This window comes from Carcharhinus amblyrhynchos, chromosome 26 (genome assembly GCF_965287045.1).
Source record: "Carcharhinus amblyrhynchos chromosome 26, sCarAmb.v2.hapA, whole genome shotgun sequence".
NCBI lineage: Eukaryota > Metazoa > Chordata > Chondrichthyes > Carcharhiniformes > Carcharhinidae > Carcharhinus > Carcharhinus amblyrhynchos.
The window spans coordinates 38629819-38656510 of record NC_137349.1 but is presented as its reverse complement, the minus strand read 5'-3'; the positions used below and the strand labels follow the sequence as shown (position 1 = coordinate 38656510).

Genomic DNA, 26692 nt, shown 5'->3' with positions numbered 1-26692 from the left:
AAAAACACCCTTAATGGTTCCAGAGGCCGGAATGTTACGGCCGTTTGTGCAAATGTGGGTTCAAGAAGGCAAATTCCCGTGAGATTCAAAAACAGAAACGAGATTGTCCCTGTCCCACTTCACTGCAATAGCAAGGTTCCTTTTCACAAGGTCCATGGGGGAATCACTGATCGACCTCCCTGTGAGGCTGGTTGAGTGTGAGTTCCCCTGGTAACAGGCAGTGGCCTGGCCAGCTGGAACTCATTACCTGAGTCTTTTATAAGGCAGGCCCAGGACTGGGCCTGCTGACCTGCAATCCCAGGCAGACAGTAGTGTGCGTACAGCACGGGAGTGGGTTTTACTTTGCATCCTGTAATAAACTACGTCCCTTTCCAGTCAGGCTTCCTGAAACATTACACTGACAATTAACGTCCACTTTTATTGCTTAAGAACCCGATTTGCAAACTGACTGGTATGAATCAGTGCGTTGGTGAAGTCTAACTGCCGGCTATTGGTCAGAGTCAGTCCATTCATTCCTTCATTGCGCTGGCATCAATGTTTTGTGCATTTGGGCACGTTATTTGAAGGAACCGATCACTTCAAATGAAACTAAATTCATGGAAGGAAAAGATCATCTTGTTGATTTGGAACAGGAAGACTCTCAAAGTGATTGCTGACAGCGTTTATTATATTGCTCGACATCACCAGTACATGCAGCCCATTGTCCCTACACGGGTTGGATGATGTGGTTCATACATTAAATACACAATGGGATTGCTCTTTACGTGAAGCTATAAGAATGTGCAGAAACTGTTATTATTCCATGTTTTAAGATTGCAGCAGGAAGTTAAAGCAATGGTGTAGAAAGGGGTAAACAGCGGCAGCAATGTTCCATCATTCTTTCAGAGGGAGTTTGATGAATCTCTGGTTTAACGCTGGCCTCCTCACACGATTGGATAAAATGCATAAGAAGCAATTTCACAGTTATTCCCCCTGTCCTTAGCCATTTTGATGTAACCTTGATCACCCCAGCTTGTTCCCCAACTGGAAAATAAGGTAAAGAATGACATTGACGTCACAGTTCTGTTCAATTGGCAGGATTTTTAACCAGGTAAGGAAGGCAGATTTTCTTCCTTAAAGGACATCAGTGAACCAGATGGGTTTTCCCAACAATTAACATGAGTTTCATGGTCATCAGTAGATTCTTAATTCCAGATATTTTTTATTGAATTCAAATTCCACCATCCACGTGGCGGGATTCGAACCCGGGTCCCCAGAACATTAGCTGAGTCTCTAGTTTAATAGTCTAGCGATAATCCCACTGGGCCACCGCATCCCCAAACTGGATTGGAGAACTGATGCTTTTAACACTGGAAATTCAATGGTACTGCGGGAATGTGATTGAGATCTTAAAAATAATTGAGAGGTTAGATTGTGTCCAAGCATTTGGGTTATTTGAGTCAGATCAAACTGTCAGATAAAAACACAAATGAAAAGTGGAGCTTGTTCAAGGAACAAAAACTGCGTGTCCTTGGTAGGTATGTCCCTGTCAGGCAGGGAGGAAATGGCTGAGTGAGGGAACCATGGCTCACAAAGGAGGTTGAATGTCTTGTCAAGAGGAAAAAGGAAGCGTATGTAAGGATGAGAAAACAAGGTTTAGTTGGGCAACTAAGAATGAGTTAAAAAAAGGGCTTAGGAGAGCTGGAGGGGGCATGAGAAGTCCTTGGCGGGTCGGATAAAGGAAAACCCCAAGGTTTTTTACTCTTATGTGAGAAATAAAAGAATGACCAGGGTGAGGTTAGGCCAGTCAAAGATAGTAATGGGAAATTGTGCACGGATTCAGAAGGGATCGGAGAGGCGTTGAATGAATACTTTTCTTCAGTGCTCACTAAGGAGAGGGGCCATGTTTTTGAGGAGGAGAGTGTGATACAGGCTGATAGGATGGAGGAGGTAGATGTTCTGAGGGAAGGTGTATTAGCAACTTTGAAAAACCTGAAGGGTGATAAGTCCCCTGGGCCAGATGGGAGACATCCTAGGATACTTTGGGAGGCAAGGGATGAGATTGCGGAGCCTTTAGCTTTGATCTTTGGGTCCTCACTATCCACGGGGATTGTGCCAGAGGACTGGAGAGTGGTGAATGTTGTTCCTCTCTTCAAGAAATGAAATAGGAATGACCCTGGTAATTATAGGCCAATTAGTCTTACTTCGGTGGTCGGTAAGTTAATGGAAAGGGTCCTGAGGGATAGGATTTATGACCATTTGGAAAGATGCAAAATGCGGGATAGTCAGCACCGTTTTGTGAGGAGTAAGTCCTGCCTCACAAATTTGATTGAATCCTTTGAGGAGGTAACTAAGTGTGTAGACAAAGGTAGAGCAGTTGATGTTGTGTACATGGATTTTAATAAGGTGTTTGATAAGGTTCCCCATTGTAGGCTCATGAAGAAAGTGAGGAGGTGTGAGACAGAAGGAAATTTAGCCGATTGGATAAGTAAATGGCTATCTTCTAGAAGACAGAGGGTGGAGGTGGAGGGAAAATCTTCAGACTTGAGGCCAGATACCAGTGGTGTACCACAGGGATCAGTGCTGGGTCCTCTGCTATTTGTGATTTTTATCAATGACTTGGGAGAGGGGGCTGAAGGGTGGGTTAGTAAATTTGCTGATGACACCAAGATTGGCAGAGTAGTGGATGAGGTGGAGGGCTCTTGTAGGCTGCAAAGAAACATTGATAGGATGCAGAGCTGGGCTGAAAAGTGGCAGATGGAGTTTAAACCTGATAAGTGAGAGGGATTCATTTTGAGAGGACAAACTTGAATGCGGATTACAGGGTCAACGGCAGGGTTCTGAGGAATGTGGAGGAACAGAGAGATCTTGGGGTTCGTATCCACAGATCTCTGAAGGTTGCCACTCAAGTGGATAGAGCCGTGAAGAAGGCTTCTCGTGTGTTAGCGTTTATTAACAGGGGCTTTGAGTTTAAGAGCTGTGGGGTTATGCTGCAACTATACCGGACCTTGGAGAGACCACATTTGGAATATTGTGTGCAGTTCTGGTCACCTCACCATAAGAGGGATGTGGAATCATTGGAGAGAGTGCAGAGGAGATTTACCAGGATGCTGCCTGGTTTGGAGGGTAGGTCTTATGAGGAAAGGCTGAGGGAACTGAAGCTTTTCTCTTCAGAGCGGAGAATGAGAGGTGACTTAATAGAAGTTTATAAGATGATGAGGGGATAGATAGAATGGACGTTCAGAGACTATTTCCCCGGATGGATGTAGCTGTTAGTAGGGGGCATAACTATAAGGTTCATGGTGGGAGATATAGGAGGGATGTCCGAGGTAGATTCTTTACTCAGAGAGTGATTGGGGTGTGGAATGCACTGCCTGCTGTGATAGTGGAGTCGGACACTTTAGGAACTTTCAAGCGGTTATTGGATAGGCACATGGAGCACAGCAGAATGATAGGGGTGGGATAGCGTGATCTTGGGTTCAGACAAAGCTCGGCACAACATCAAGGGCTGAAGGGCCTGTACTGTGCTGTAATGTTCTATGATTTCTATGGTGATCACTGAGTGGACCCAGACTCCAGCAGGATAAGTTGTGAGACATGAAGTTGGATAAAGTGCCAGGAAGTACTTCCGTGTGACCTCTGACATCAGTTGCCAGTCTGTACGGTGAGAGTGGATTCACCACAAGCTTCAAAATAGAGTGACTGGAGACACCGGGGGGACATCTCAAGCTATGGCAGCTCGGTGGTGGGGAGGAGAATGAATGAGATCAGTTACTCTGCTCTCCTGGAGATTGCCCACTTGTCTTATGGGAGAAAAAAAGAACTTCCCAGAGTTTAAGAACAAAAGAACATAAGAAATAGGAGCAGGAGTCGGCCATCTAGCCCTTCGAGTCTGCCCCGCCATTCAATAAGATCATGGCTGATCTGAAGTGGATCAGTTCCACTTTCCCGCTTTCTCCCAATAACCCGTAATTCCCCTATCTATCAGAAACCTATCTACCCGTGTCTTAAATATATTTACCGAGATAGCCTCCACCACTGGGCCCAGTGCCCAGCAATAGCAGGGGTAAGAATAATGAGACCCTGCAGCTGAATGCATGGCTGAGGGATTGGTGCAGGACAGAGGGTTTTAGTTTTGTTGACCACTGGGAAGTCTTTGCAAAGGAAGGGCACTTGTATAAGAGGGATAGGGAACACTTAAATGGGAAGGGAACACATATTTTAGCTGGGAGGTTGGCTGGAGTGTTTAGGCAGGGTTTAAACTAGTATGGAGGGGGGGTGGGGAGGAGAGAGACAGCTCAGGCACTGGGAGTGAGTTGGAGGTCAGGGTAAGTCTTGTTGATAGGGAAATCCCCCAAGAGAAGGAGGATCTGAGAGGGCCTGAGGGTCTTAGGTGCATCTGTTTTAATGCGAGACGTGTGACGGGAAAGTCGGATGAACTTAGGGCCTTGATGTTCGCGAGGAATTGAGATGTGGTGGCAGTGACAGAGACGTGGTTAAAGGAGGGGCAGGACTGGCAGCTAAATATTCCAGGGTATAAGTGTTTTAGGTGTGATAGGGGAAGGCTGAAAAGGAGGGGGAGTGGCGCTCTGAGTTAGGGAGCAGATCACAGCACTGCAGAGGGAGGATAACATGGAGGGGTTGGACATTGAGTTTTTGTGGGTGGAGTTGAGGAATAGGAAGGGGGCCATTACTATGCTAGGAGTGTACTATAGGCCGCCCAATAGCCCGCGGGCAGTGGAAGAGGGTATATGTAGGGACATTTTGGATAAGTGTAGGAAGAACAGGGTTGTTGTAGTGGGAGATTTTAATCTCCCTGGGGTGGATTGGAAGGTGCCGAGAGCTGGGGGGTCTGATGGGGAGGAATACGTAAGATGTGTATTGGAAGGATCCTTGCAACAGTATGTAGATAGCCCGACTAGAGAGGGGGCGATACTGGATTTAGCTCTGGGAAATGAGCCGGGTCAGGTGGTTGAGGTTGCGGTAGGTGAACATGTGGCTAACAGTGACCACAACTCCGTCTACTTTAGGATACGAATGGAAAAAGATGAGAGCTGTCCTAAGGGGAGGGTGCGAAATTGGGGGAAGGCTAGATACAGCCGGATTAGGCAGGATCTTAGGGATACAGACTGGGATAGGCTGTTGGAAGGCAAGACCACGTTAGGCATGTGGGAGTCTTTCAAGGGAAAACTGCAAAGGGTGCAGGAAAGGCATGTGCCGGTTAGGAGAAAGGATGGGAAAGGTAGGATTAGGGAACCGTGGATTACTAGAGATATAGAAGACCTGATTAGGAAGAAACGAGAGGCGTATGTCAGGTCTAAGCAGCTGGGAACGGAGAGAGCGTTGGAGGAATACAGAGAGAGTAGGAGGGATCTCAAACGGGGAGTTAGGAGAGCAAAGAGGGGCATGAGATGGCTTTGGCAGGTAGGGTTAAGGAGAATCCAAAGGCATTTTACTCCTATCTTACGAACAAAAGGGTGGCTAGGGGTAAAATTGGTCCTCTCAGGGACAGACGTGGGGAATTGTGTTGAGAGGCAGAGGGAATGGGGGAGATCCTGAATGAATACTTTGCGTCGGTATTCACAAAGGAGAGGGGCTTGATGTCTAGTACGGTCATTGAGGGAGCAGTAGACCAACTGAAAGATCTATCAATTTCAAGGGAAGAGGTGTTAGGGCTCTTAGAGGGCATTAAAACCGATAAATCTCCAGGGCCTGATTGCATTTATCCTAGGCTGCTTAGAGAGGCGAGGGATGAGATTGCTGGGCCTCTGACGCGAATCTTTGTCTCTTCTTTGGACACAGGTGAGGTCCCAGAGGACTGGAGGATAGCGAACGTGGTACCGTTGTTTAAAAAGGGTAGGAGGGATAGCCCGGGTAACTATAGGCCGGTGAGCTTAACATCAGTGGTAGGTAAGTTGATGGAGAGGATTCTTAGGGATAGGATGTATGCGCACTTGGAGTGTTGCGATCTGATTAAGGATACACAGCATGGCTTTATAAAGGGGAAGTCTTGTCTTACGAATCTAGTAGAATTCTTTGAGGAGGTGACAAAAACGGTTGACGAAGGACGAGCCGTTGATGTTGTCTATATGGATTTCAGTAAGGCGTTTGACAAAGTCCCTCATGGTAGGTTAGTACAGAAGATTAAAGCTCATGGGATATGTGGTCAGGTATCTAGATGGGTAGAGAACTGGCTTGCTAAGAGGAGTCAGAGAGTAGTAGTGGAGGGGTCTTTTTCTAGCTGGAGGTCTGTCACTAGTGGTGTGCCGCAGGGCTCAGTACTGGGACCTCTTCTCTTTGTAGTGTATATAAATGATTTGGAAGAGGGAGTAGGTGGTGTGATCAGCAAATTTGCTGATGACACCAAGACGGCTGGATTGGCGGGCAGTGAGGAGCAGTGTCTGGCAATACAGCAGGATATTGATAGGCTGGTTGATTGGGCAGATACATGGCAAATGGAGTTTAATCCGGATAAATGTGAGGTGATGCATTTTGGCCGGAATAATGTAGGGGGGAGTTATATGATAAAGGGTAAGCCCGTAAGGAGTATAGAGTCGCAGCGAGACCTGAGGGTGCAAGTGCACAAGTCTTTGAAGGTGGCAGTGCAAGTGGAGAGTGTGGTGAAGAAAGCCTATGGTATGTTAGCCTTTATAGGAAGGGGTACAGAATACAAGAGCTGGAGTCTAATGTTGCAGTTGTACAGAACGTTGGTTAGGCCGCATTTAGAGTACTGCGTCCAGTTCTGGTCGCCTTACTACCAGAAGGACGTGGAGACTCTGGAGAGAGTGCAGAGGAGGTTTACCAGGATGTTGCCTGGTATGGAAGGACTCGGGTATGAGGAAAGATTGAATAAATTGGGGCTCTTTTCTCTTGAAAGACGCCGACTGAGGGGGGATCTAATAGAGGTATATAAGATTATGAAGGGTATAGATAGAGTAAACAGAGGTAAGCTATTTCCTATAATAGAGACACGTAGGACAAGGGGCCATGGACTTAAGGTGAGGGGGGAGAGGTACAACACAGATATTAGAGGGAGGTTTTTCACACAGAGGGTAGTGGGGGCATGGAATGCTCTGCCAAGTAAGGTGGTGGGAGCAAACATGCTAGAGTCCTTTAAGAGTAACTTAGACAGGCACATGACTGAGTTGGAGATGGGTGGATATAGGAGATTGTTTTAAATAAGGGTCATTAGCATTGGGGCGTCCCTGGTAATGTAAATGGGTATAGTATGATAATGTTTTTTCTCTTTTCATTCACAGGTTTTAAGTCGGTCCACCTCGTGTCCAACGAGGGACATACACGCGATGGGTCGTACTGGGGCTGCTCTTGGTTGTTCGAGACTGGCCTAGTGCTTCATGTCGTTAGTGTGTGCCTAAACTGGAAAAGATACTGGGCAAGACGACAGCTCAGTGACTATTGCTGATTGCTGTGCAGACACATGGATTTGGGCCGGTGTCTGTGGGAGTTTGCGCATTCTCCCCGTGCTTGCGGGGGTTTTCTCCGGGTGCTCCGGTTTCCTCCCACACCCCAAAGATGTGCTGTTAGGCTGATTGGCAGGAATAAATTGTCCCTAAATCAGTTTTCCCTCAATCTGGATGGCCATAAAACATTAGATAGGGGTCATGGGTAGAGAGGTGGTGTTGAGATGGCAGCGTGGGCTCGATGGGCCGAAGGGCCTGTTTCTCAGGCTGATTTTTGTTCTTTGTTCTTTGTTTGTACTTCAACGGGCAGAGAATTCCAGAAATTCACCACCCTTTGAGTGAAGAAGTTCCTCCTCAACTCTGATCTAAACTGCACCCCCTTTATCATGAGGCTGTACCCTCTAGTCCTGCTATCCTTTCTTAGCGGGAAGAATCTCTTGACCTCTACCCTATCCATCCCCTTCATTATCTTATACATCTCTATAAGATCCCCCCTCATCCTTCTAAACTCTAACGAGTACAGACCCAGTCTATTCAGCCTCTCCTCATAGTTCAACCCCCTCATCTCTGGTATCAGCCTAGTGAACCCCCTCTGCACTCCCTCCAAGGCCAAAATATCCTTGCGCAAGTGCGGCGTCCAAAACTGCACACAGTACTCCAGCTGCGGCCTCACCAGTACCCTGTACAGTTGCAGCAAGACCTCCCTGCTTTTATATTCTATCCCCCTCGCTATAAAGGCCAGCATCCTATTCACCTTCTTGAATACCTGCTGCACCTGCGGACTGGGTCTTTGCGACTCATGCACAAGGACCCCCAGGTCCCTCTGCACTGTCGCATGCTGCAGCTTTTCGCCCTTTAAATAGTAATCCCTCCTACTATTATTCCTGCCAAAGTGGATAACCTCACACTTGCTAACATTGTACTCCATCTGCCAGCTCCTCGCCCACTCGCTCAGCCTATCCAGATCCCTCTGCAGACTTTCCACACCCTCCGCACAACTTGCTTTTCCACTTATCTTTGTGTCAACAGCAAATTTCGACACCCTACACTCAGCCCCCTCCTCCAGATCGTCTATATAAATGGTAAATAGCTGAGGCCCCAGCACCGATCCCTGCAGCACTCCACTAGTTACCAACCGCCAATCAGAATAGCACCCATTGACACCTACTCTCTGCCTCCTATTAGACAACCAATCCTCTATCCACACTAACACCTTACCCCCAACTCCATGCCCCCTAACCTTCTGAAGCAACTTTTTGTGCGGCACCTTATCAAACGCCTTTCGAAAATCGAGAAACACCACATCCACCAGTTCCCCTCTGTCTACCGCACTTGACACGTACTCATAGAATTCCAATAAATTTGTCAGACACGACTTCCCCTAAACGAATCCGTGCTGCGTCTGCTCTATCAAACAATTCTTCTCTAGGTGCCTCACTATTTCTTCTTTGATGACGGATTCAAGCATTTTTCCAACGACAGACGTTAAACTAACTGGCCTATAATTCCCTGCATTTTTCCTGCTACCTTTTTAAACAGCGGTGTAACATAAGCCGTTTTCCAATCTTCCGGCACTTCCCCGGTATCCAGCGAAGTTTGGTAAATAATCACTAAGTTTTTATCCATATTATCCGAATATTGTCTCCCACAGGACATTGTGGGGGGTGAGGTGAGGGTGTGTGTAGGTTGCCCTGTGCCTGTCCATTATTGTACACACACATCCTGCCCCCCAAGGATATTCCATCCTAACAACCGATTTCCAAATATTCCCACTCTTACCAGGCACAATGGTCACACTGGGGGCTCAGAGGCCATTCTAATCCCCAAAGTGGTTGGGGGCATGGATGGGCAGTGCCCACCTCGCACACTGTCAGTGCCCACAAAGCACTCCAGCAGTGGAAAGCCAGCACTCTGGCAGGCCGGCAGTGGTCACCAGGTACCCTGGCAGTGTCAGTTGGCCTTGGCTGTGATCAGTTATTTGTTGTGTTTAGAAAGTACATACCTGTTTTTAACCAGCCAATAATTCGTGTTGCTCTCAACTCCATATCCAACCACCAGCACTGAATGGGCTATGGTTTTCTTGGGAGCACTATCATAGAAGATTCCTGTAATCAGACACATATTGGTGTGATAGAATTGTAAAATATAACTATTGTTATTCTGTAAATATTTCCTCGTTCTCATCTTTTCCTCTCCAATTAATCTCCCGCTCTACAAACCTCTTTCCAAAACCAAAAGTACCGTTACCCATTTGTAACTTTGATCCATTTCCCCATATCCACATCCTGTCGTTCACACCTCCTTTGGCTCATCTTTTGTTTTTTGACTTGTCCCATTATCGTACCCTCTCACCCTGCGCCACCAAACTCTTTACTCATTTCGTCTTGTTTCTTCCACTCTGTCACAGACCTTTCCTCTTTGCCTTTCTCCACACTCCCTCTTTCCACTTGTACAAAACCGGTCTCACCTCTAATTTTTCCAGTTCTGATCATTGATCTGAAATGTTAACTTCACAAACACTGCCTGACCTGCTGAGCACTTGCAGAATTTTCTGGTTTTATTCTGTAAATTTTAGCCTCTCTTTCGACCAAATTCAGCCATTTGCATCGACTGATATGTAATTAAGAATCTCGGTTCCACATTTCCAGTTGCTCTCATGTTTGTTCATGTTTTTGTCTCAATGTTTCTCATTGCCCACATTTCCCATTCAGTTTTGCTGTCACACAGCACAATGTAACAGTGGGCTCTGATCACTGAGTGTTTCTGTGGGGTCACTCTCTCTGAGTCTCCCAGCTCCATTGTCTGTATTATATTCATCGACTGACTGGGGGCAGCACTGGGGGCAATGTACTGGAAACCTGTTAAAATTCTAGCACGCAGTTCCTCTCAATTCAAAAAGCAAAGACAGACTTGCATTTATATAGCACCTCACACAACCACCAGGCATCTCAAAGTGCTTTGCAACTAATGAAGTAGTTGGTGTCTAATCAATGTTGTAATGTAGGAAACACAGCAGCCAACATGTGCACAGCAAGATCCCACATACAGCAACATGACAATGACCATATAATCTGTTTCTTTGTGATATTGTTGTTGATAAATATTTGCCACAACATTGGAGATAGGTTCCCTGCTCTTTTTTAAAAGCATGTATGGGATCTTGTACAGCTACCCGCGTGGTCTCAGTTTAATGTCTTATCTGAAAGCTGACACCTCCAACAGTGCAGTGTGTCCTCAGAATGGCACTGGAGTGTCAGCTTTGATTTATTATTGTACAACTTTAACCCCTGGGCATCTCTAAAGGCAGTGCAAGTGTGGAGGGACCATAGTATATTTGTATACAAGTCATTCACAACCGCAGGATGATACATGTGCAATTAAATAAATATATATAATTTTTAAAGGGGAACCTTTACAATTTCAGATTTAGTCTGCTGGCAACAGGTGTTTCTGTAAAACATTTCACTCGAGGGTGTGAAAGCAAGTTAATAACTCATTTGCAGCTCAAAATGTATTACTTAGATAGAGCTAATGGACTTTTGTTTGTCGAAGAATTTCCTCTGGGATTTCTGATTACAGTTGATTGACAAGGTTGTGTGATAATCATAGAAACATAGAATCCCTACAGTGCAGAAGGAGGCCATTTGGCCCATCAAGCTGCATGATCACAATCCCAATTTGCAAGGTGCTCTAATGCTCAGTTTCTCTCTGAAAGCTTCAAGAGAGTTATCACCATTTATAGCAAGTACATTTCTAGTTGCTAGCTGTATTTAAAGTGCCAGTTAATTCTCCAAGAGAAATGTTGCTCATTTGGAACTGAAACAGTGATAAGCTAGAAAGTAAAGTTGCTACCTTTCATTTTCAAATACTATTCAACTGTGAACAGTTAAGCTGCTTCATTTGTTCGAGCTATATTTAAACTGTGTTATTAAATAAAGTTTGTTTTACTATAAAATATCCCTAATCTATCAGTGGAATCATTCCTGGAAGGAAATATCCTTCCCTGAAATTAAGGTCAACATAGAAAAATTGTTGAGGCCCAGTCTGGTTTCATAATATAATTTGGGGTTCTGGTCTCGCGCTTTAACAAAAAGTATACAGTATCCTGGTCTTTGTTAATAGGTTAGAAAAGCAAAGAGTCGGAACAACATTGTGGCACAGTGGTTCGCACTGTTGCCTCACAGTGCCAGGGATCCGGGTTCAATTTTCAACTTGGGTCACTATCTGTGTGGAGTTTGCACATTCTCCCCGTGACTGCATGGGTTTCTCCGGGTGGTCTAGTTTCCTCCCACAATCCAAGGATGTGCAGATTAGGTTGATTGGCCGTGCTAAATTACTCCTTAGTGTCAGGGAGATTAGCAGGATAAATATGTGGGGTTATGGGGATAGAGCTGGGTGGGATTGTGGTTCGTACAATCTTGATGGGCTGAATGGCCTCCTTCTTCCCTGTCAGGATTCTATGATTTTAAATTGAATTTCTACAAGTCACCTAAAGTATTGTGTCCAGTTCTGGGGCCTGCACTTTAGAAAGGATGTGAAGGCGTTGGAGAGAGTGTAGAGGAGATTCATGGGAATGATTCCTGGGATGAGAAACTTCAGTTCTGAAGGTTGTGAATGTAGCCCAATCCATCATACAAACCAACCTCTGATCCATTGACTCTGTCTACACTTCCCACTGTAAAGCAACCAGCATAATTAAGGACCCGATGCACCCCAGACATTCTCTCTTCCACCTTCTTCCGTTGGGGAAGAAGTACCAACCGACTCAAGAACAGCTTCTTTCCTGCTGCTGTCAGACTTTTGAATGGACCTACCTCGCATTAAGCTGATCTTTCTCTGCGCCCTAGCTATGACTGTAACAATACATTCTGCACTGTCTCGTTTCCTTCTCTCTGAAGAGTGTGCTTTCTCTGTATAGCACGCAAGAAACAATACTTTTCACTGTATGCTAATACATGTGACAATAATAAATCAAATCAAAATCAAAAAGATTGGAGAAGTTGGGACTGTGTTCCTTGGAGATGAGAAAGCTGAGAGGGGGCCTGAGGTGTTCCCCCATGAGGGGTCTGGGCAGATATCAGAGTCTCTGCCTGAATCCCAGATCCTGCTCCTTTAAGAGCTACAGGTTGGATTAAAGTCACACAGACTCCCATTAAACGGCGCTGATCTCACACTATCCTTGGTCCCTGCTGAGGTGTGCAGTCACTTTGCAACATGTCAGCACTGAGCTGCACATCACTAGCGGTTAAATTAGTGGGCAGCGCAGAGTTTGTGAGATGCCTGTATCATTACGAATGGGTGCGGCTAAATTGTCCATTACGATTCCCACACGCCATTAGCAGCCTGACCCAATATTAACCCCGTGCTGCAGACAGCACTGGAGAGTGTGTAGCACTGGGGCAGGGGGTAAAACATAAACAAGGTGAAGGGAAATGGTCGTTTCCATTAGAAATATTGAAAAAGAATTAATAATAAAAACAGCTCACAGGAAGAATGTGTTAATGTGTTGTAGAGAATTGGTTAATAGACTGATTGTTACAGATCATCCACAGCTTCTGTCTCTTACCTTGTTTATACTGCCGGAAACTATCACTTGCAATAATAGTAACAGATATTGGTCCGATATTTTGCACACCCTCTTCTAAAGCTGCTTCATTCGCTTGGACCCTTGTGTAGCTCCTGATTGTGGCAGCAACATCCTGTTTCTGAAATCTGCAGTTTCCTTTCTAAGTTTTGAAGAAAATGTGAAAAGTTAAGGTTGATTAATGCAGTGTGATGATTTACAAAGTTCCAGTGATACCTTTACAGGATCTTGAACAGCTCCTTGGATATTAAAAATGATTCTGTGTCTCAGACATTGTAAACACGACCATCGTTCCCATTTTTAAATGAAAATGGGAGAATTATAAATGTGGTAACTGTTCTACATACACTCTAGAATGTGAAGAGGGTCACTCAGCCTGTTGTTTGGGTGGTGGGGGAGGCAGCGATACTGACACCTACTAGCAGGTTTTGGGACTGTGAAAACTGGGATGGAGTTTGGAGCTGCGGGGTGCGGGGAAGGGGGGTGGAGGGGTTAGCTTGTGGGCCTTAATGTCCCTTCACTGTCATCACCCTCCAGGTCTCAATGAGTCTGGAGACTGGGATGGAGCTGCTGCTCCTGGAATTCTCCCAGAATAGAATGATTAGCCTTGATGAGGGGGAGCCAGTGGATGTGGTTTATTTAGACTTTCAGAAGGCTTTCAACAAAGTCCCATATTAGGGGTTTGCATGGGAAATCAAAGTGCGTGGGACTTGGGGTATTGTATGGAGATGCATCGAAAACTGGTTAGCAGACAGGAAATAAAGATTCAGAATAAGTTATTATTTTCCAACTGGTAGGCAGTGACTAATGGGGTAACGCAGGGATCAGTGCAGAGGCTCCAGCTATTCACAATATGTATTACTGATGTAGATAAGGGAAGGAAATGTAATATCTCCAAATTTGCAGAAGACACAAAGCTGGGTGGATGGGTCAGCTCTGAGGAAGATACAGAGATACCTGAGTGTGATTTGGACAGGCATGGACAAATGCACGGCAGATCCATATCACGTGGGCAAATGTGAGGCTATCCACTTTGGTGGCAAAAACAGGAAGAAAGATTATTTGGATGGCTACAAATTGAGAGCAGGGAATGTGTAACGAGACCTGGGTGGCCTCGTACACCAGTTGCTGAAGGTAAGCGTGCAGGTGCAGCAGGCGGCAAAGAAGACAAATGGCAAATTCACGAACAATGATGTCTCGCTGCAATTATCCAGGGGCCCTGGTGAGATCACAGCTGGAATATTGTGTGCAGATTTGGTCTCTGTATCTGAGGAAGGTGTTCTTGCTTTGGAAGAAATGCAGAGACAGTTTACCAGACTGATTCCTGGGATAGCAGGTCTGACGTGTGAGGAGAGATTGAGTCAGTTAGGATTATATTTGTTGGAGTTTGGAAGAATGAGAGGAGATCTCATTGAATTCTAACAGGACGTATGCAGGAAGGATGTCACCAATAGTGGGGGTGTCCAGAACCAGGATTCACAATTTAAAGATACAGGATAAACCAATACTTTTTTAAGTTTACTTTTTAGTGTCGCAGGCAGGCTTACATTAACACTGCAATGAAGTTACTGTGAAAATCCCCTAGTTGCCACACCCTGGTGCCTGTTTGGGTTACACTGAGGGGGAATTTAGCATGGCCAATGCACCTACCTTGGGCTTGTGGGAGGAAACCGGAGCCCCCAGGACGAAACCCACGCAGACATGGGAAGAACTGCAGACAGTGACCCAAGCCGGACTGAACTCAGGTCCCTGGCAGGGTGAGGCACCAGTGTTAACCACTGTGTCACTGTGCCACCCACACTGAGATGGGGAGAAATTTCTTCATTCAGAAAGTGGTGAGTCTGTGAAATTTACGACCACAGAAAGCAGTTTATTTGCATACATTTGCATATATTAGCATGTATTTAAATTGATTCAATGGGCTGCAGGCCCAAACTGACTGGCACTTCCCCCCTTTACCACTGCCTTCGTGCCTCCAGATTTAGCACGAAACAGACATGGTCCGCAACGGTCCGATTCGAGGGGGTCCGCTGCTACTCTGTGTGTGATCGGTGGGGGGATGGGGTAAGGGAGGGGGTCCGCTGCTACTCTGTGTGTGATCGGTGGGGGGATGGGGTAAGGGAGGGGGTCCGCTGCTATTCTGTGTGTGATCAGTGGGGGGATGGGGTAAGGGAGGGGGTCCGCTGCTATTCTGTGTGTGATCGGTGGGGGGATGGGGTAAGGGAGGGGGTCCGCTGCTATTCTGTGTGTGATCGGTGGGGGGATGGGGTAAGGGAGGGGGTCCGCTGCTATTCTGTGTGTGATCGGTGGGGGAAAAGGGGGAGGGGGTAGGGGTGGGGGGTCCGCTGCTATTCTGTGTGTGATCAGTGGGGGGATGGGGTAAGGGAGGGGGTCCGCTGCTATTCTGTGTGTGATCAGTGGGGGAAAAGGGGGAGGGGGTAAGGGTGGGGGGTCCGCTGCCACTCTGCGTGTGATCAGTGGGGATGAAGTGGGGGGGGGGTGTCGGTTATGTTGTGGGGGTGGAGCAATGTCTGTGGGGTCGGGGCGGGGGCATTATCCGGCCCGGGAACAATGTGGCAGGGAGGGTTTTTCTGTTTCTTTTACTGCGCCTGCACAGTTGAAGACTCCGAGCAAAGCTGCCATGTTAAGCCCTGTCACAGGCCTGTGCAGCACAGCTCAGAATTGGTGATATTTTTGTCAGGCAGAGTGCAAATGGGGCTGCTGGAGAACGGGTCTAAAAGTCAGACCTGAAAAACTCCCAGTTTCAAGTCTGCCCAACACATAGAATCAAAATGATAAAATAGGGCCCTTAGTCAGCAGAGAAATATAAATGTTTGAAATTGGAAATAGTTGGTGAAACATATTATATTAATAACAGTGAGGCTTTTGTTGTCCAGGCGTAAAATGGTATCAAACTTTGGGCCCAAGGTTGGTCCTATCAATGATTTAGCAATTTGCCGGTGATAAGGTAGACAAGGAATGGTATCCTTAGAAACCCAAAGGAATGGGTTCTGCCAAACAGGTGGAGATCCGGTTTTGAAATAGGTGAAAAGAATGTCACTCTATCAGGTGGTGCAATTGGCTGAGGTAATCCGTCACAATAAGGATTGACACATTCATAAGAAATGGAATTGTATTCAGCAACTGAGTAGGAAAAACTTAGAGAAGAAAAGGTATAATTGTATTGAATTTTGGCACACAGTTTGAGGTCTTTGGAAGGGCTTTGAGGCTCTCTGTGCCGCTTGGCAATCTGAAGGTCTCTCTTGGGCCGTAGGTTAATGCTCTTGTCTTTTTGTATCTTCGATATGTTTAAGTAAGTTTTAGTACGCTTCAAGCTGAGAATTTGCCTTTGTGAGATTTAATTTCAAAAGAATATTTAATTTTTTCCTAAGAGATCCCATCGAAAATTCCCCACTAAAACATCAAAATGAGACTTACCACTGCAGTGTATGGATAAGATTGTTCAGATTCAGTGCCTTTCTTCTTGATCACGTATTGAAAGGCATCGATTGGATTTCCAGACTTACATCCGTAGCTCTTTCGGTCACAACCAACCAGGTTCTGTTCACTCAGAGAAACCAGCTTTCCGTGTTTCAGTTTCCACTGTCCTTCGATGGCCCCGGTCAAACTGAAAGCCCAACACGAACCACAATCTGGACCCTGATTACAGAAATAAAAAGGGGGGTGGGGGGTGTGGGTGGGGTTGGGGGGGTTGGGAGTGTGGGGGGTGTGGGTGGGGTTGGGGGGTTGGGAGTGTGGGGGGTGTGGGTGGGGTTGGGGCAGTTGGGAGTGTGGGGGGGGTGGGTGAGGTTGGGGGGGTTGGGAGTGTGGGTGGGGTGGGGGGGTTGGGAGTGTGGGGGGTGTGGGTGGGGTTGGGGCAGTTGGGAGTGTGGGGGGGGTGGGTGAGGTTGGGGGGGTTGGGAGTGTGGGTGGGGTGGGGGGGTTGGGAGTGTGGGGGGTGTGGGTGGGGTTGGGGAGGTTGGGAGTGTGGGGGGTGTGGGTGGGGTTGGGGAGGTTGGGAGTGTGGGGGGTGTGGGTGGGGTTGGGGAGGTTGGGAGTGTTTGGGGTGTGGGTGGGGTGGGGGGATTGGGAGTGTGTGGGTGTGGGTGGGGTTCGGGGGATTGGGAGTGTGGGGGGTGTGGGTGGGGTTGGGGGTGTTGGGAGTGTGGGGGGTGTGGGTGGGGTTGGGGGGGTTGGGAGTGTGGGGGGTGTGGGTGGGGTTGGGGGGGTTGGGAGTGTGGGGGTGTGTGTGGGGTTGGGGGGGTTGGGAGTGTGAGGGGTGTGAGTGGGTTAGGATTGTGGGGGGTGAGAGTGGGGTTGGGGGGGTGGGAAGTGTGGGGGGTGTGGGTGGGGTTGGGGGAAATGGGGAATGGGAGTGTCAGGGGGGTGGTGGGGGTGGGGGAGTTAGGGGCAGTGGGGGTGGGGGGTTTGTGGGGATGGGGCAGTGTGAGGAGGTTGGGGGATGGGGGGAATGGGGAATGGGAGTGTCAGGGGGGTGGTGGGGGCGGGGGCGTTGGGTGGAGTGGGGGCGGTGGGCTGTGTGGGGACGGGGTGTGTGAGGGGTGGGGGGATTGGGGAGGATGGTGGAGGATGTGGGAATTGGGGCGGTGGGGGGTGTGGGGCAGTGTGGGGAGGTTGGGGGGGTGGGTGGTGTGGGGAGTGGAGGTGTGTGGGGGGGGGTTGGGGGTGGTGGGAGGGAAGGGGGTCGGGTGGTGGAGGGATTGGGGGTGTAGGGTGGTTGGGGGGGTAGGTGTGGGGAGAGTGGGGGAAGTGGGGAGTAGAGGGTGTTGGTGGGGGGGGGGTTGGGGGGGGTTGTTGGGGGTGTTGGGTGAAGAAGAAAAAATTCTGAGTCCAGGATGGGAGTTAAAATAGGCAAATTTCTGACTGGTGTTTGGGTGCATTCAAATCCCCAAACTTCCCCACTCAGAGATAAAAACCAGCACAAACTGATCCTCGCCTGGAGGGGGACGGGGACTGAGCCGGGCTAAAGTTGCCCAAGAGCCAGCAGCTCAGGTCGGAGGCCCCAAATGTGCATGCACTCAGGAAGCTTAGACACAGCAGCTCTCCTACCCCCTCACTCCACCCCCCACCAGGGATACAGCCTCCCCTTACCCTCCACGGACATCGAAGACCCTCCCCCACAGTCTTGACTCCCTTCCCACAGACCCCACCCTCGCACGCTCTCCCTCTCATCCTCCCCTCCCCAATCGCAGAGTGTCCCTCACCCCCTCACCCCCATGTCCCCAATCACAGAGTGTCCCTCACCCCCCCACCCCCATGTCCCCAATCACAGAGTGTCCCTCACCCCCCCACCCCCATGTCCCCAATCACAGAGTGTCCCTCACCCCCTCACCCCCATGTCCCCAATCACAGAGTGTCCCTCACCCCCATGTCCCCAATCACAGAGTGTCCCTCACCCCCATGTCCCCAATCACAGAGTGTCCCTCACCCCCATGTCCCCAATCACAGAGTGTCCCTCACCCCCATGTCCCCAATCACAGAGTGTCCCTCACCCCCATGTCCCCAATCACAGAGTGTCCCTCACCCCCATGTCCCCAATCACAGAGTGTCCCTCACCCCCATGTCCCCAATCACAGAGTGTCCCTCACCCCCATGTCCCCAATCACAGAGTGTCCCTCACCCCCATGTCCCCAATCACAGAGTGTCCCTCACCCCCATGTCCCCAATCACAGAGTGTCCCTCACCCCCATGTCCCCAATCACATTCACACCCCCCCCTCCATTTGCGAAGTCTCTGTGTCACCATCCCCCACAGCTCAGCAACCCAGTCCCCCCCACCCCCCATTCACCAGCTGTCCCCCCACCCCCACCCCCAACTGCACACCTACAAGTGTTGCCTTGCCTTCCCTCTCAATACAACAAAGCAAACTGCCCGGAATCTTGCTGGAACGTCCTAAAAGGGAGTGTGACTCGCCCAAACTGCCTGCAGCTGAACTGTTGTCACAAGGGAGAGCTGGAGATAAACCCCAAGGACGGACAGACAGCCAGGCAGAGCAGCAAGGTGGCTGCCAGGAGGACAGTCACTGGCACGGGGAATAAGGCCACCAACGCAGGGAGGAGCTGAATGATCTCATTCAGGCAGCATGGGTACGAGCACATCCTGTCGGGCATCGTCGCCCTGTGACGCCCTTCCCCACCCTCCCCGATACCCTGCACGCTTGCAGCCCCTGAACCCCTCGCACCTTCCACCAACCCTCTCCCCCCCCTGCCCCGAGTCTCCACACAGCCCCTGCCCTCTGACATCCTGCGTGCTTCCTGCCACCCAGCCTGCTCCTGCCTCCTTCCCCACAAGAGGAGAATGCCCATAATAAAGAGGAGCGGCGAAAGGCAGGGGGTGGTGTGCCCAGTCTCAGATTACCAGCACCCTTTGAGGAATGGGCACGCGATCTAGTGGGCGAGGATATGAACCGCATTGTGAGTGACAGCCAGGCTGGGCTGCCGTGAGCATCTGCCAATATTCCGAATGGAGCCCAGATTCCTGTCCCTCCCTTGCACTCAACCTTCTGTCCTGTGTTGCAGGAAAGGACCCAGACTCACCGGGCCCTCTGGCATCGCCACTGCCCACCTCCTTTCTCACGCCAAAACTCCCCGAGACAGCACTGAAGTCTCCTCGGAGGAAGAGCGGGAGGAAACCTCCGAGGCCGGCGCCAGTTTCTCGACACAGGCTTCCACATCACCGTTCAGGTGGCACGGTGACACAGTGGTTAGCACTGCTGCCTCACAGCGCCAGGGACCAGGGTTCGAATCCCGGCTTGGGGCACCGCCTGTGTGGAGTTTGCACGTTCTCCCTGCGTGGGTTTCCTCCGGGTGCTCCGGTTTCCTCCCACACTCCAAAGATGTGGGGGTTCGGTGCACTGGCCATGCTAAATTCTCCCTCAAGTGTACCTGAACAGGGACTGGAGGGTGGCGACTAGGGGATTTTCACAGTCACTTCAGTGCAGTGTTAATGGAAGCCGACTTGTGACACTAATAAATAAACTTTAACCTTTGGTTCACCATCCCAGACACTATCACCTCAATGGGACCAGTTAGTGGTGAGGCTTCTGGGTGAGCACGACCCATCTGATAACATACATCAGGTGGAGGCGGGAACGTCTGTGACCTCTACAACACAGGGGGGCCTGCTGAATTTTTACCTGGTCCCTTACTGGAGTAACCGCGTCTTTGGTCCGCCAATCGAAAGATGTGTTACTCAGATCATCATCATTTCCTTTATCTTCAACAAATTCAATATCTTCAGCAATGGCTTCTTCAGTTGATTTAACAGCTTCGAATGGGAGGGATCCAGTCATGCGTTCATTGAACTCTTTGTCGGTCTAGAAAGTCAAACACAGAGATATTGATGAATGAAGTGATTGGTTTTAAATGGAGAATGTGTAGGAGGAGAGTGGATAACATTACATGGCCACATTCTCACTGATGTTAGCAAAAAGAGAGATCAAACTAACAAGCATTGCTGACATGTCTAATGTTTGACTCAAATAACCGCAGGAAAATGGTTTGTCCGTTTCTATACGTTCCAGTATAATGGTGGGTGCAGAGTTTGAAGGTGATAAAGTATCTTTCTGGTCTAGGGCACCACAAACAAAGCTCGCCCATGATGATTGAATCTATTGATGTTTAACTGAACCATCCACATCAGGAAGCTCTCACATCCCATCACCAACCTGGTCTTAATTCCCGCTCAAAACACAGGCTGCAGTTGGTCCAGAATTGGCCTCAGGACCCTTGGATTTCGGGGAGAAAGTTGGGCAGCATTCCCATTTCTGTTATCGATGGGGAAGTAGCTGTTACCCAAAGATCAGATTTGGTTTTGATGCTCCCTGTGGTCGAATATCCTGTCCACAGGAATTGTTGAGTTTCACATCAAACCTGAGAAAATCTGATCTCCAATCAGTTATTGTCTTTTTTGGGAGTGGGGAAGGTGTGATTTTGAACTGGGATCCAACATTTCACCTTCAGACTTTATTATTTCACATTCACAATCCAATTTGTCTCATCAATTTCCCAATGATTTCGATGACAAGATCTGACATTGGAGTTGAAATTGCCATTGGTCCCAGTGTTGGGTTTTAGTCCATCCCTGCGGGAAGATTAGGGCCAAGGGGAGATTAATGCAGCTGGTGTGTCAAACACTCAACACTATCCCAACACGTTTAAATTGTCACTTTGTTTGGTGCAGGTGAACCCACCCCTTGCTTTTTATTCAGAAAGTACAGCAGACACACGAGCGGTGTCCCAGCCCATGGTGCTGTCCATCTGACAAGAGGAAAAATAATGAATTTAGATATTAAAATGGAAAGGAGAATCGATTTTAACAAAACATACCTTGGTGAGGGAGGTTGTTTATTAGGATGAGGCATTGGGATATCACTAACCAATCACACCTCATCCAGTAATAGCGCCATAATAACTTGCAGCGTAGGTTGGTACCTGGGATTTTGATGTTGTGGCCATTTCGGAGACATGGATAGAGTAGGGACAGGAATGATTGTTGCAAGTTCCGAGGTTTAGATGTTTCAGTAAGATCAGGGAAGGTGGTAAAAGAGGGGGAGGCGTGGCATTGTTAGTCAGGGACAGTATTAAAGTGGCAGGAAGGACGTTTGATGAGGACCCGTCTACTGAGGTAGTTTGGGCTGAGGTTAGAAACAGGAAAGGAGAGGTCACCCTGTTGGGAGTTTTCTATCGGCCTCCGAAAAGTTCCAGAGATGTAGAGGAAAGGATTGCAAAGATGATTCTGGATAGAAGTGGAAGTAACAGGGTAGTTGTTATGGGGGATTTTAACTTTACAAATATTGACTGGAAAAGCTATAGTTTGAATACTTTAGAGGGGTCAGTTTTTGTCCAATGTCTGCAGGAGGGTTTCCTGACACAGTGTGTGGATAGGACAACAAGAGGTGAGGCTACATTGGATTTGGTACTGGGGAATGAACCAGGCCAGGTGTGAGATTTGCAGGTAGGTGAGCACTTTGGTGATAGTGACCACAATTCAGTTACGTTTACATTAGCGATAGAACGAGGACAAGAATTATAGGTCGGGGAAAGGAAATGATGATGCGATTAGGTGAGATTTAGGATGCATAGGATGTGGAAGGAAACTGCAGGGGATGGGCACAATTGAAATGTGGAGCTTGTTCAAGGAACAGCCACTGCATGTTCTTGATAAGTATGTACCTGTCAGACAGGGAGGAAGTGGTCGAGCGAGGGAACCGTGGTTTACTAAAGAAGTTGAATCTCTTGTGAAGAGGAAGAAGGAGACTTCTGTCAAGATGAGACGTGAAGGCTCAGTTAGGGCACTGGAGAGTTACAAGTTAGCCAGGAAGGACCTAAAGAGGGAGCTAAGAAGAGCCAGGAGGGTACTTGGCAGGTAGGATCAAGGAAAATCCTAAAGCTTTCTATAGGAATGTCAGGAATAAAAGAATGATTAGGGTAAGATTAGGGTTAGTCAAGGACAGTAGTGGGAAGTTGTGCGTGGAGTCCGAAGGGATAGGAGAGACGTTAAATGAATATTTTTTGTCAGTATTCACACAAGAAAAAGACAATGTAGTTGAGGAGAATACTGAGATACAGACTATTAGACTAGACGGGATTGAGGTTCATCAGGAGGAGGTGTTAGCCATTCTGGAAAGTATGAAAATAGATAAGTCGCCTGGGCTTATCCTAGGATCTATCCTAGGATTCACTGGGAGGCGAGGGAGGAGATTACAGAGCCTTTGGCTTTGATCTTGAGGCCATGATTGTCTACAGGAATGGTGCCAGAAGACTGGAGGATAGCAAATGTTGTGCCCTTGTTCAAGAAGGGGAGTAGAGACAACCCTGGTAATTATAAACTAGTGAGCCTTACTTCTGTTGTGGACAAAGTTTTGGAAATGATTATAAGAGATAGGATTTATAATCATTTAGAAAGAAATAATTTGATTAGGGATAGTCAGTACAGTTTTGTGAAGGGTAGGTCATGCCTCACAAACGTTATTGAATTCTTTGAGAAGGTGACCGACAGGTGGATGAGGGTAAAGCAGTTGATGTGGTGTACATGGATTTCAGTAAAGCGTTTGATAAGATTCCCCACGGTAAGCTATTGCAGAAGATACGGAGACGTGGGATTGAGTGTGATATAGAGGTTTGGATCAGGAATTGGCTAGCTGTAAGAAGACGGAGGGTGGTGGTTGATGGGAAATGTCCATCCTGGAGTTCAGTTACTAGTGGTATACCGCAGGGCTCTGTTTTGGGGCCACTGCCGTTTGTCATTTTTATAAATGACCTGGATGAGGGTGTAGAAGGGTGGGTTAGTAAATTTGCAATGACAATAAAGTTGGTGGAGTTGTGGACAGTGCGGAAGGATGTTGCAGGTTACAGAGGGACATAGATAAGCTGCAGAGCTGGGCTGAGAGGTGGCAAATGGAGTTTAATATGGAAAAGTATGAAGAGATACACTTTGGAAGGATAACAGGAATAGAGTACTGGACTAATGGTAAGTTACTTGGTGGTGTGGATAAGCAGAGAGATCTTGGTGTCCATGTGCATAGATCCCTGAAAGTTGGCACCCAGGTTGATAGGGTTGTTAAGAAGGCATACGGTGTGTTAGCTTTTATTGGTAGAGGGATTGAGTTTAGGAGCCGTGAGGACATGTTGCAGCTGTAAAAACTCTGGTGTGGCCGCACTTGGAGTATTGCATACAGTTCTGGTCACCACATTATAGGAAGCTTGATATGGAAGCATTGGAAAGGGTGCAGAAGAGATTTACCATGTTGTTGCCTGGTGTGGTGGGAAGGTCTTATGAGGAAAGGCTGAGGGACTTGAGGCTGTGTTCGTTAGAGAGAAGAAGGTTAAGAGGTGACTTAATAGAGGCATACAAGATGATCAGAGGATTAGATAGGATGGACAGCGAGAGCCATTTTCCTCGGATGGAGATGGCTAACACGAGGGGACAAAGCTTTAAATTAAGGGGTGATAGATATCGGACAGATGTCAGAGGTAGATTCTTTACTCAGAGAGTAGAAAGGGCGTGAAATGCCCTGCCTGCAACAGGAGTGGATTCATCAACATTAAGTGCATTTAAATGGTCATTGGATAAACATATGGATGATACTGGAATAGTGTAGGTTAGATGGGCTTTAGATTGGTTTCACTGGTCAGTACAACATCAAGGGGCGAAGGGCCTGTGTTGCACTGTAATTTTCTATGTTCTATAAATAATATTTAATTGAGATCCCAGACTAGACATCTTATACACACCAGGTCTGAAAACTGATTCGTTCCCATAGTAAATGTGTGTTTCCCCATTGAGTACTCCAGGTTGTGCTGTTCGATGTATCTCACATTGTCCTCCCATATCTTTCTCCTGTGGATCTCTTCTTCCTGAGTAAAGACATTTATTCAGTCAGATTCTCACATCTTTCATGAGTAAAATTATACAATAGCTTTAAAAACCTGGTACAAACACTGGAGTAAAATTCACGAGGCGCAAAGTGCCAGGAAATGACCGTCTCCCACAAGAGGGAATCTGACCGTCACTCCTTGACATGCAATGGCACTGAATGTCCCTTGATCAACGTCCTGGAGTTACCATTGACCAGAAATTCAACTCAACTAAATTAGATATCTTAATTCTGTGGCTGTAAGAGCAAGCCAGAGACTTAGAATCTTGTGGCATCTCTGACTCTGCAATGCCTGTCCACGATCTACAAGGCACAAGTCACGGGTTTGATGGAATACCCTCCCCTTGCCTGAATGAGTGGAGCTCCAAAAACACTCAAGAATGTTGACACCATCCAGCACAAAGCAGCCCCGCTTGATTGGCACCACATCCACAAACATCATTGACACACAGAGTGTACCATCTACAGCACACACTGGAGGAACTCACCAAGGCTTCTTAGCATCTTCCAAACCCACGACTGCTGCCATCTAGAAGGATAAGAGCAGCAGGGACATGGGAACACAACGACATGGATGTGGACAATTGGGGTTTGGGCAGTAATTGCTGATCTATACTCAGTGATGCCCACATCATATGAATGAAGAAAAAGGAAAAAAATGCAGTAATGTTTCTATCCTCTCATCCTCACTGGACAAGTTACTCATCCATCTTCACGCACACATAAAAAAACCCAGATTGAATACCTGTACTGGGAAACAGAGGGAAATAACAGAAGAATAAAGAGCTGAACAAGAACAATATTTTTATTCTGGATATTGGATTGTCAACGGAAAGTTGGATAATAGGGGAACAATAAAGCTCATATAGTTTACAGATGGGATTTGTCGCCTCTATGATTTTGGAGATGTATTCTGATTGCTGTGTGTGAGGACAATCTCAATATATTTAAAAATAATGATCCTCAATTTCTCAAGCTGTCTCTATGGTAACTAAAGCAGGAATCCAGTGAAACCCAAGAATTCTGAGTTACACCAACTCTCTGCTGTTTCACTGTGAGTTGATGCAGTCCTCGACTGGAGTTAGAGACTGGGGGAATTCCCATGGAATTTCAGGACCAATATCTTTTCAATTTTGCTTCACACACTCATTCCACCCAACTATGAACTCATCTCTCCCACCTTAACTCCAAGTAAAAATTCTCAATAATTTACCAGTTGTGTGGAATCCCTTTCCCCTTGAGAGTGAGCTGAATGTTTGGAATAGGTTCCAAACTGGAACAAATCCCCCTTTTACCTCGGCGTACTGCTTCTCATGTTGCGATTTCCAGGTCTTCCAGTCTTCATCCAGTCTTGAATCAAATGTGTGGCCTGAGGCTGCAACCAGAATAGACAGCAACACACAGCCCAGAAACAGAGAGACCTTCATTAGAACAATCTAATGGAGCAAAACCAATGGCATTAGACATGGAGTGGACAATATTCACACACTGATGGGAAAATAGCTGTTTGGGAAAATTATTCTGTAAATGTAAAAATATTATCCTCCACAATCAACTTCCAATTGCTCTCACTGTTTTACATTTTAGCCTCACTGAGCAGAAAAAGATATTTCATGGTGATAATCTGTGGATTGGAATATTCCTGCAAAGAAGTTTATTGAATTGTCTTGACACATTAACACAAACGATCAAACATAGACATTCAAGTGACCAAAACTCTGTTGGATTGTTACGAAAATCAAACTGTCACTTTCCCTAAATGTCCTTTCTTATCTCAGCAACCATCTGAGTCTCGTCTATATGTGACTCCTGTCCACAGTCTGGTGGTTTATTAATTACCCTCTGAGTTGCCCCTTCAGCCTCTCTGCTGGATGAGAGAAACTGGGGGAGGGGAAGAAACGGCTGCCTTATCAGCAACAGCTACATTCCAACAATAAAATTGAAAAGGCCCCCACCAGAGCAGAGAATAGCGTTCTCTGAACATGGAGTTAACATCCAAATAAGTATTAGGAACATAGAAAAACTACAGCACAATACAGGCCCTTCGGCCCATAAAGTTGTGCTGAACATGTCCCTACCTTAGAGATTACTAGGCTTACCTATAACCCTGTATCTTACTAAGTTCCATGTACTTAATTCAAGGTCTCTTAAAAAGCCCTATCGAATCCGCATCCACCACCGTTGCTGGCAGCCCATTCCACGCACACCCACCACCCTCTGGGTGAAAAACTTACCCCTGACATCTCCTCTGTACCTACTCCCCACCACCTTAAACCTGTGTCCTCTTGTGGCAACCATTTCAGCCCTGGG

General features: G+C 47.4%; 1 protein-coding gene across 1 annotated transcript; it reads right to left on the bottom strand.

Moving 5' to 3' along the window:
* Positions 1-674: 674 nt before the first annotated feature.
* On the bottom strand, positions 675-26692 carry LOC145358832 (digestive cysteine proteinase 2-like). Its single transcript, XM_080213158.1, has 7 exons — positions 25678-26692; positions 24240-24362; positions 20141-20320; positions 16423-16644; positions 12967-13126; positions 9403-9505; positions 675-1023 (listed from the first exon to the last, which is right to left on the bottom strand). Exons 1-7 carry the CDS (start codon positions 25807-25809, stop codon positions 924-926), a joined length of 1020 nt encoding a protein of 339 aa, XP_080069284.1. The 5' UTR covers positions 25810-26692; the 3' UTR covers positions 675-923.

Bases quoted from the DNA above. Each gene is read 5' to 3' on its own strand.
- LOC145358832 (XM_080213158.1), bottom strand. From the start codon at position 25,809: ATGAAGGTCTCTCTGTTTCTGGGCTGTGTGTTGCTGTCTATTCTGGTT. The intron at 16,645-20,140 runs GTAAAAATTCAG...TTCTGTAATCAG, and splicing joins TTACTCCAGTAAGGGACCAG to GGTCCAGATTGTGGTTCGTG. The intron at 13,127-16,422 runs GTAAGTCTCATT...TTCAAAACTTAG, and splicing joins CTTATCCATACACTGCAGTG to AAAGGAAACTGCAGATTTCA.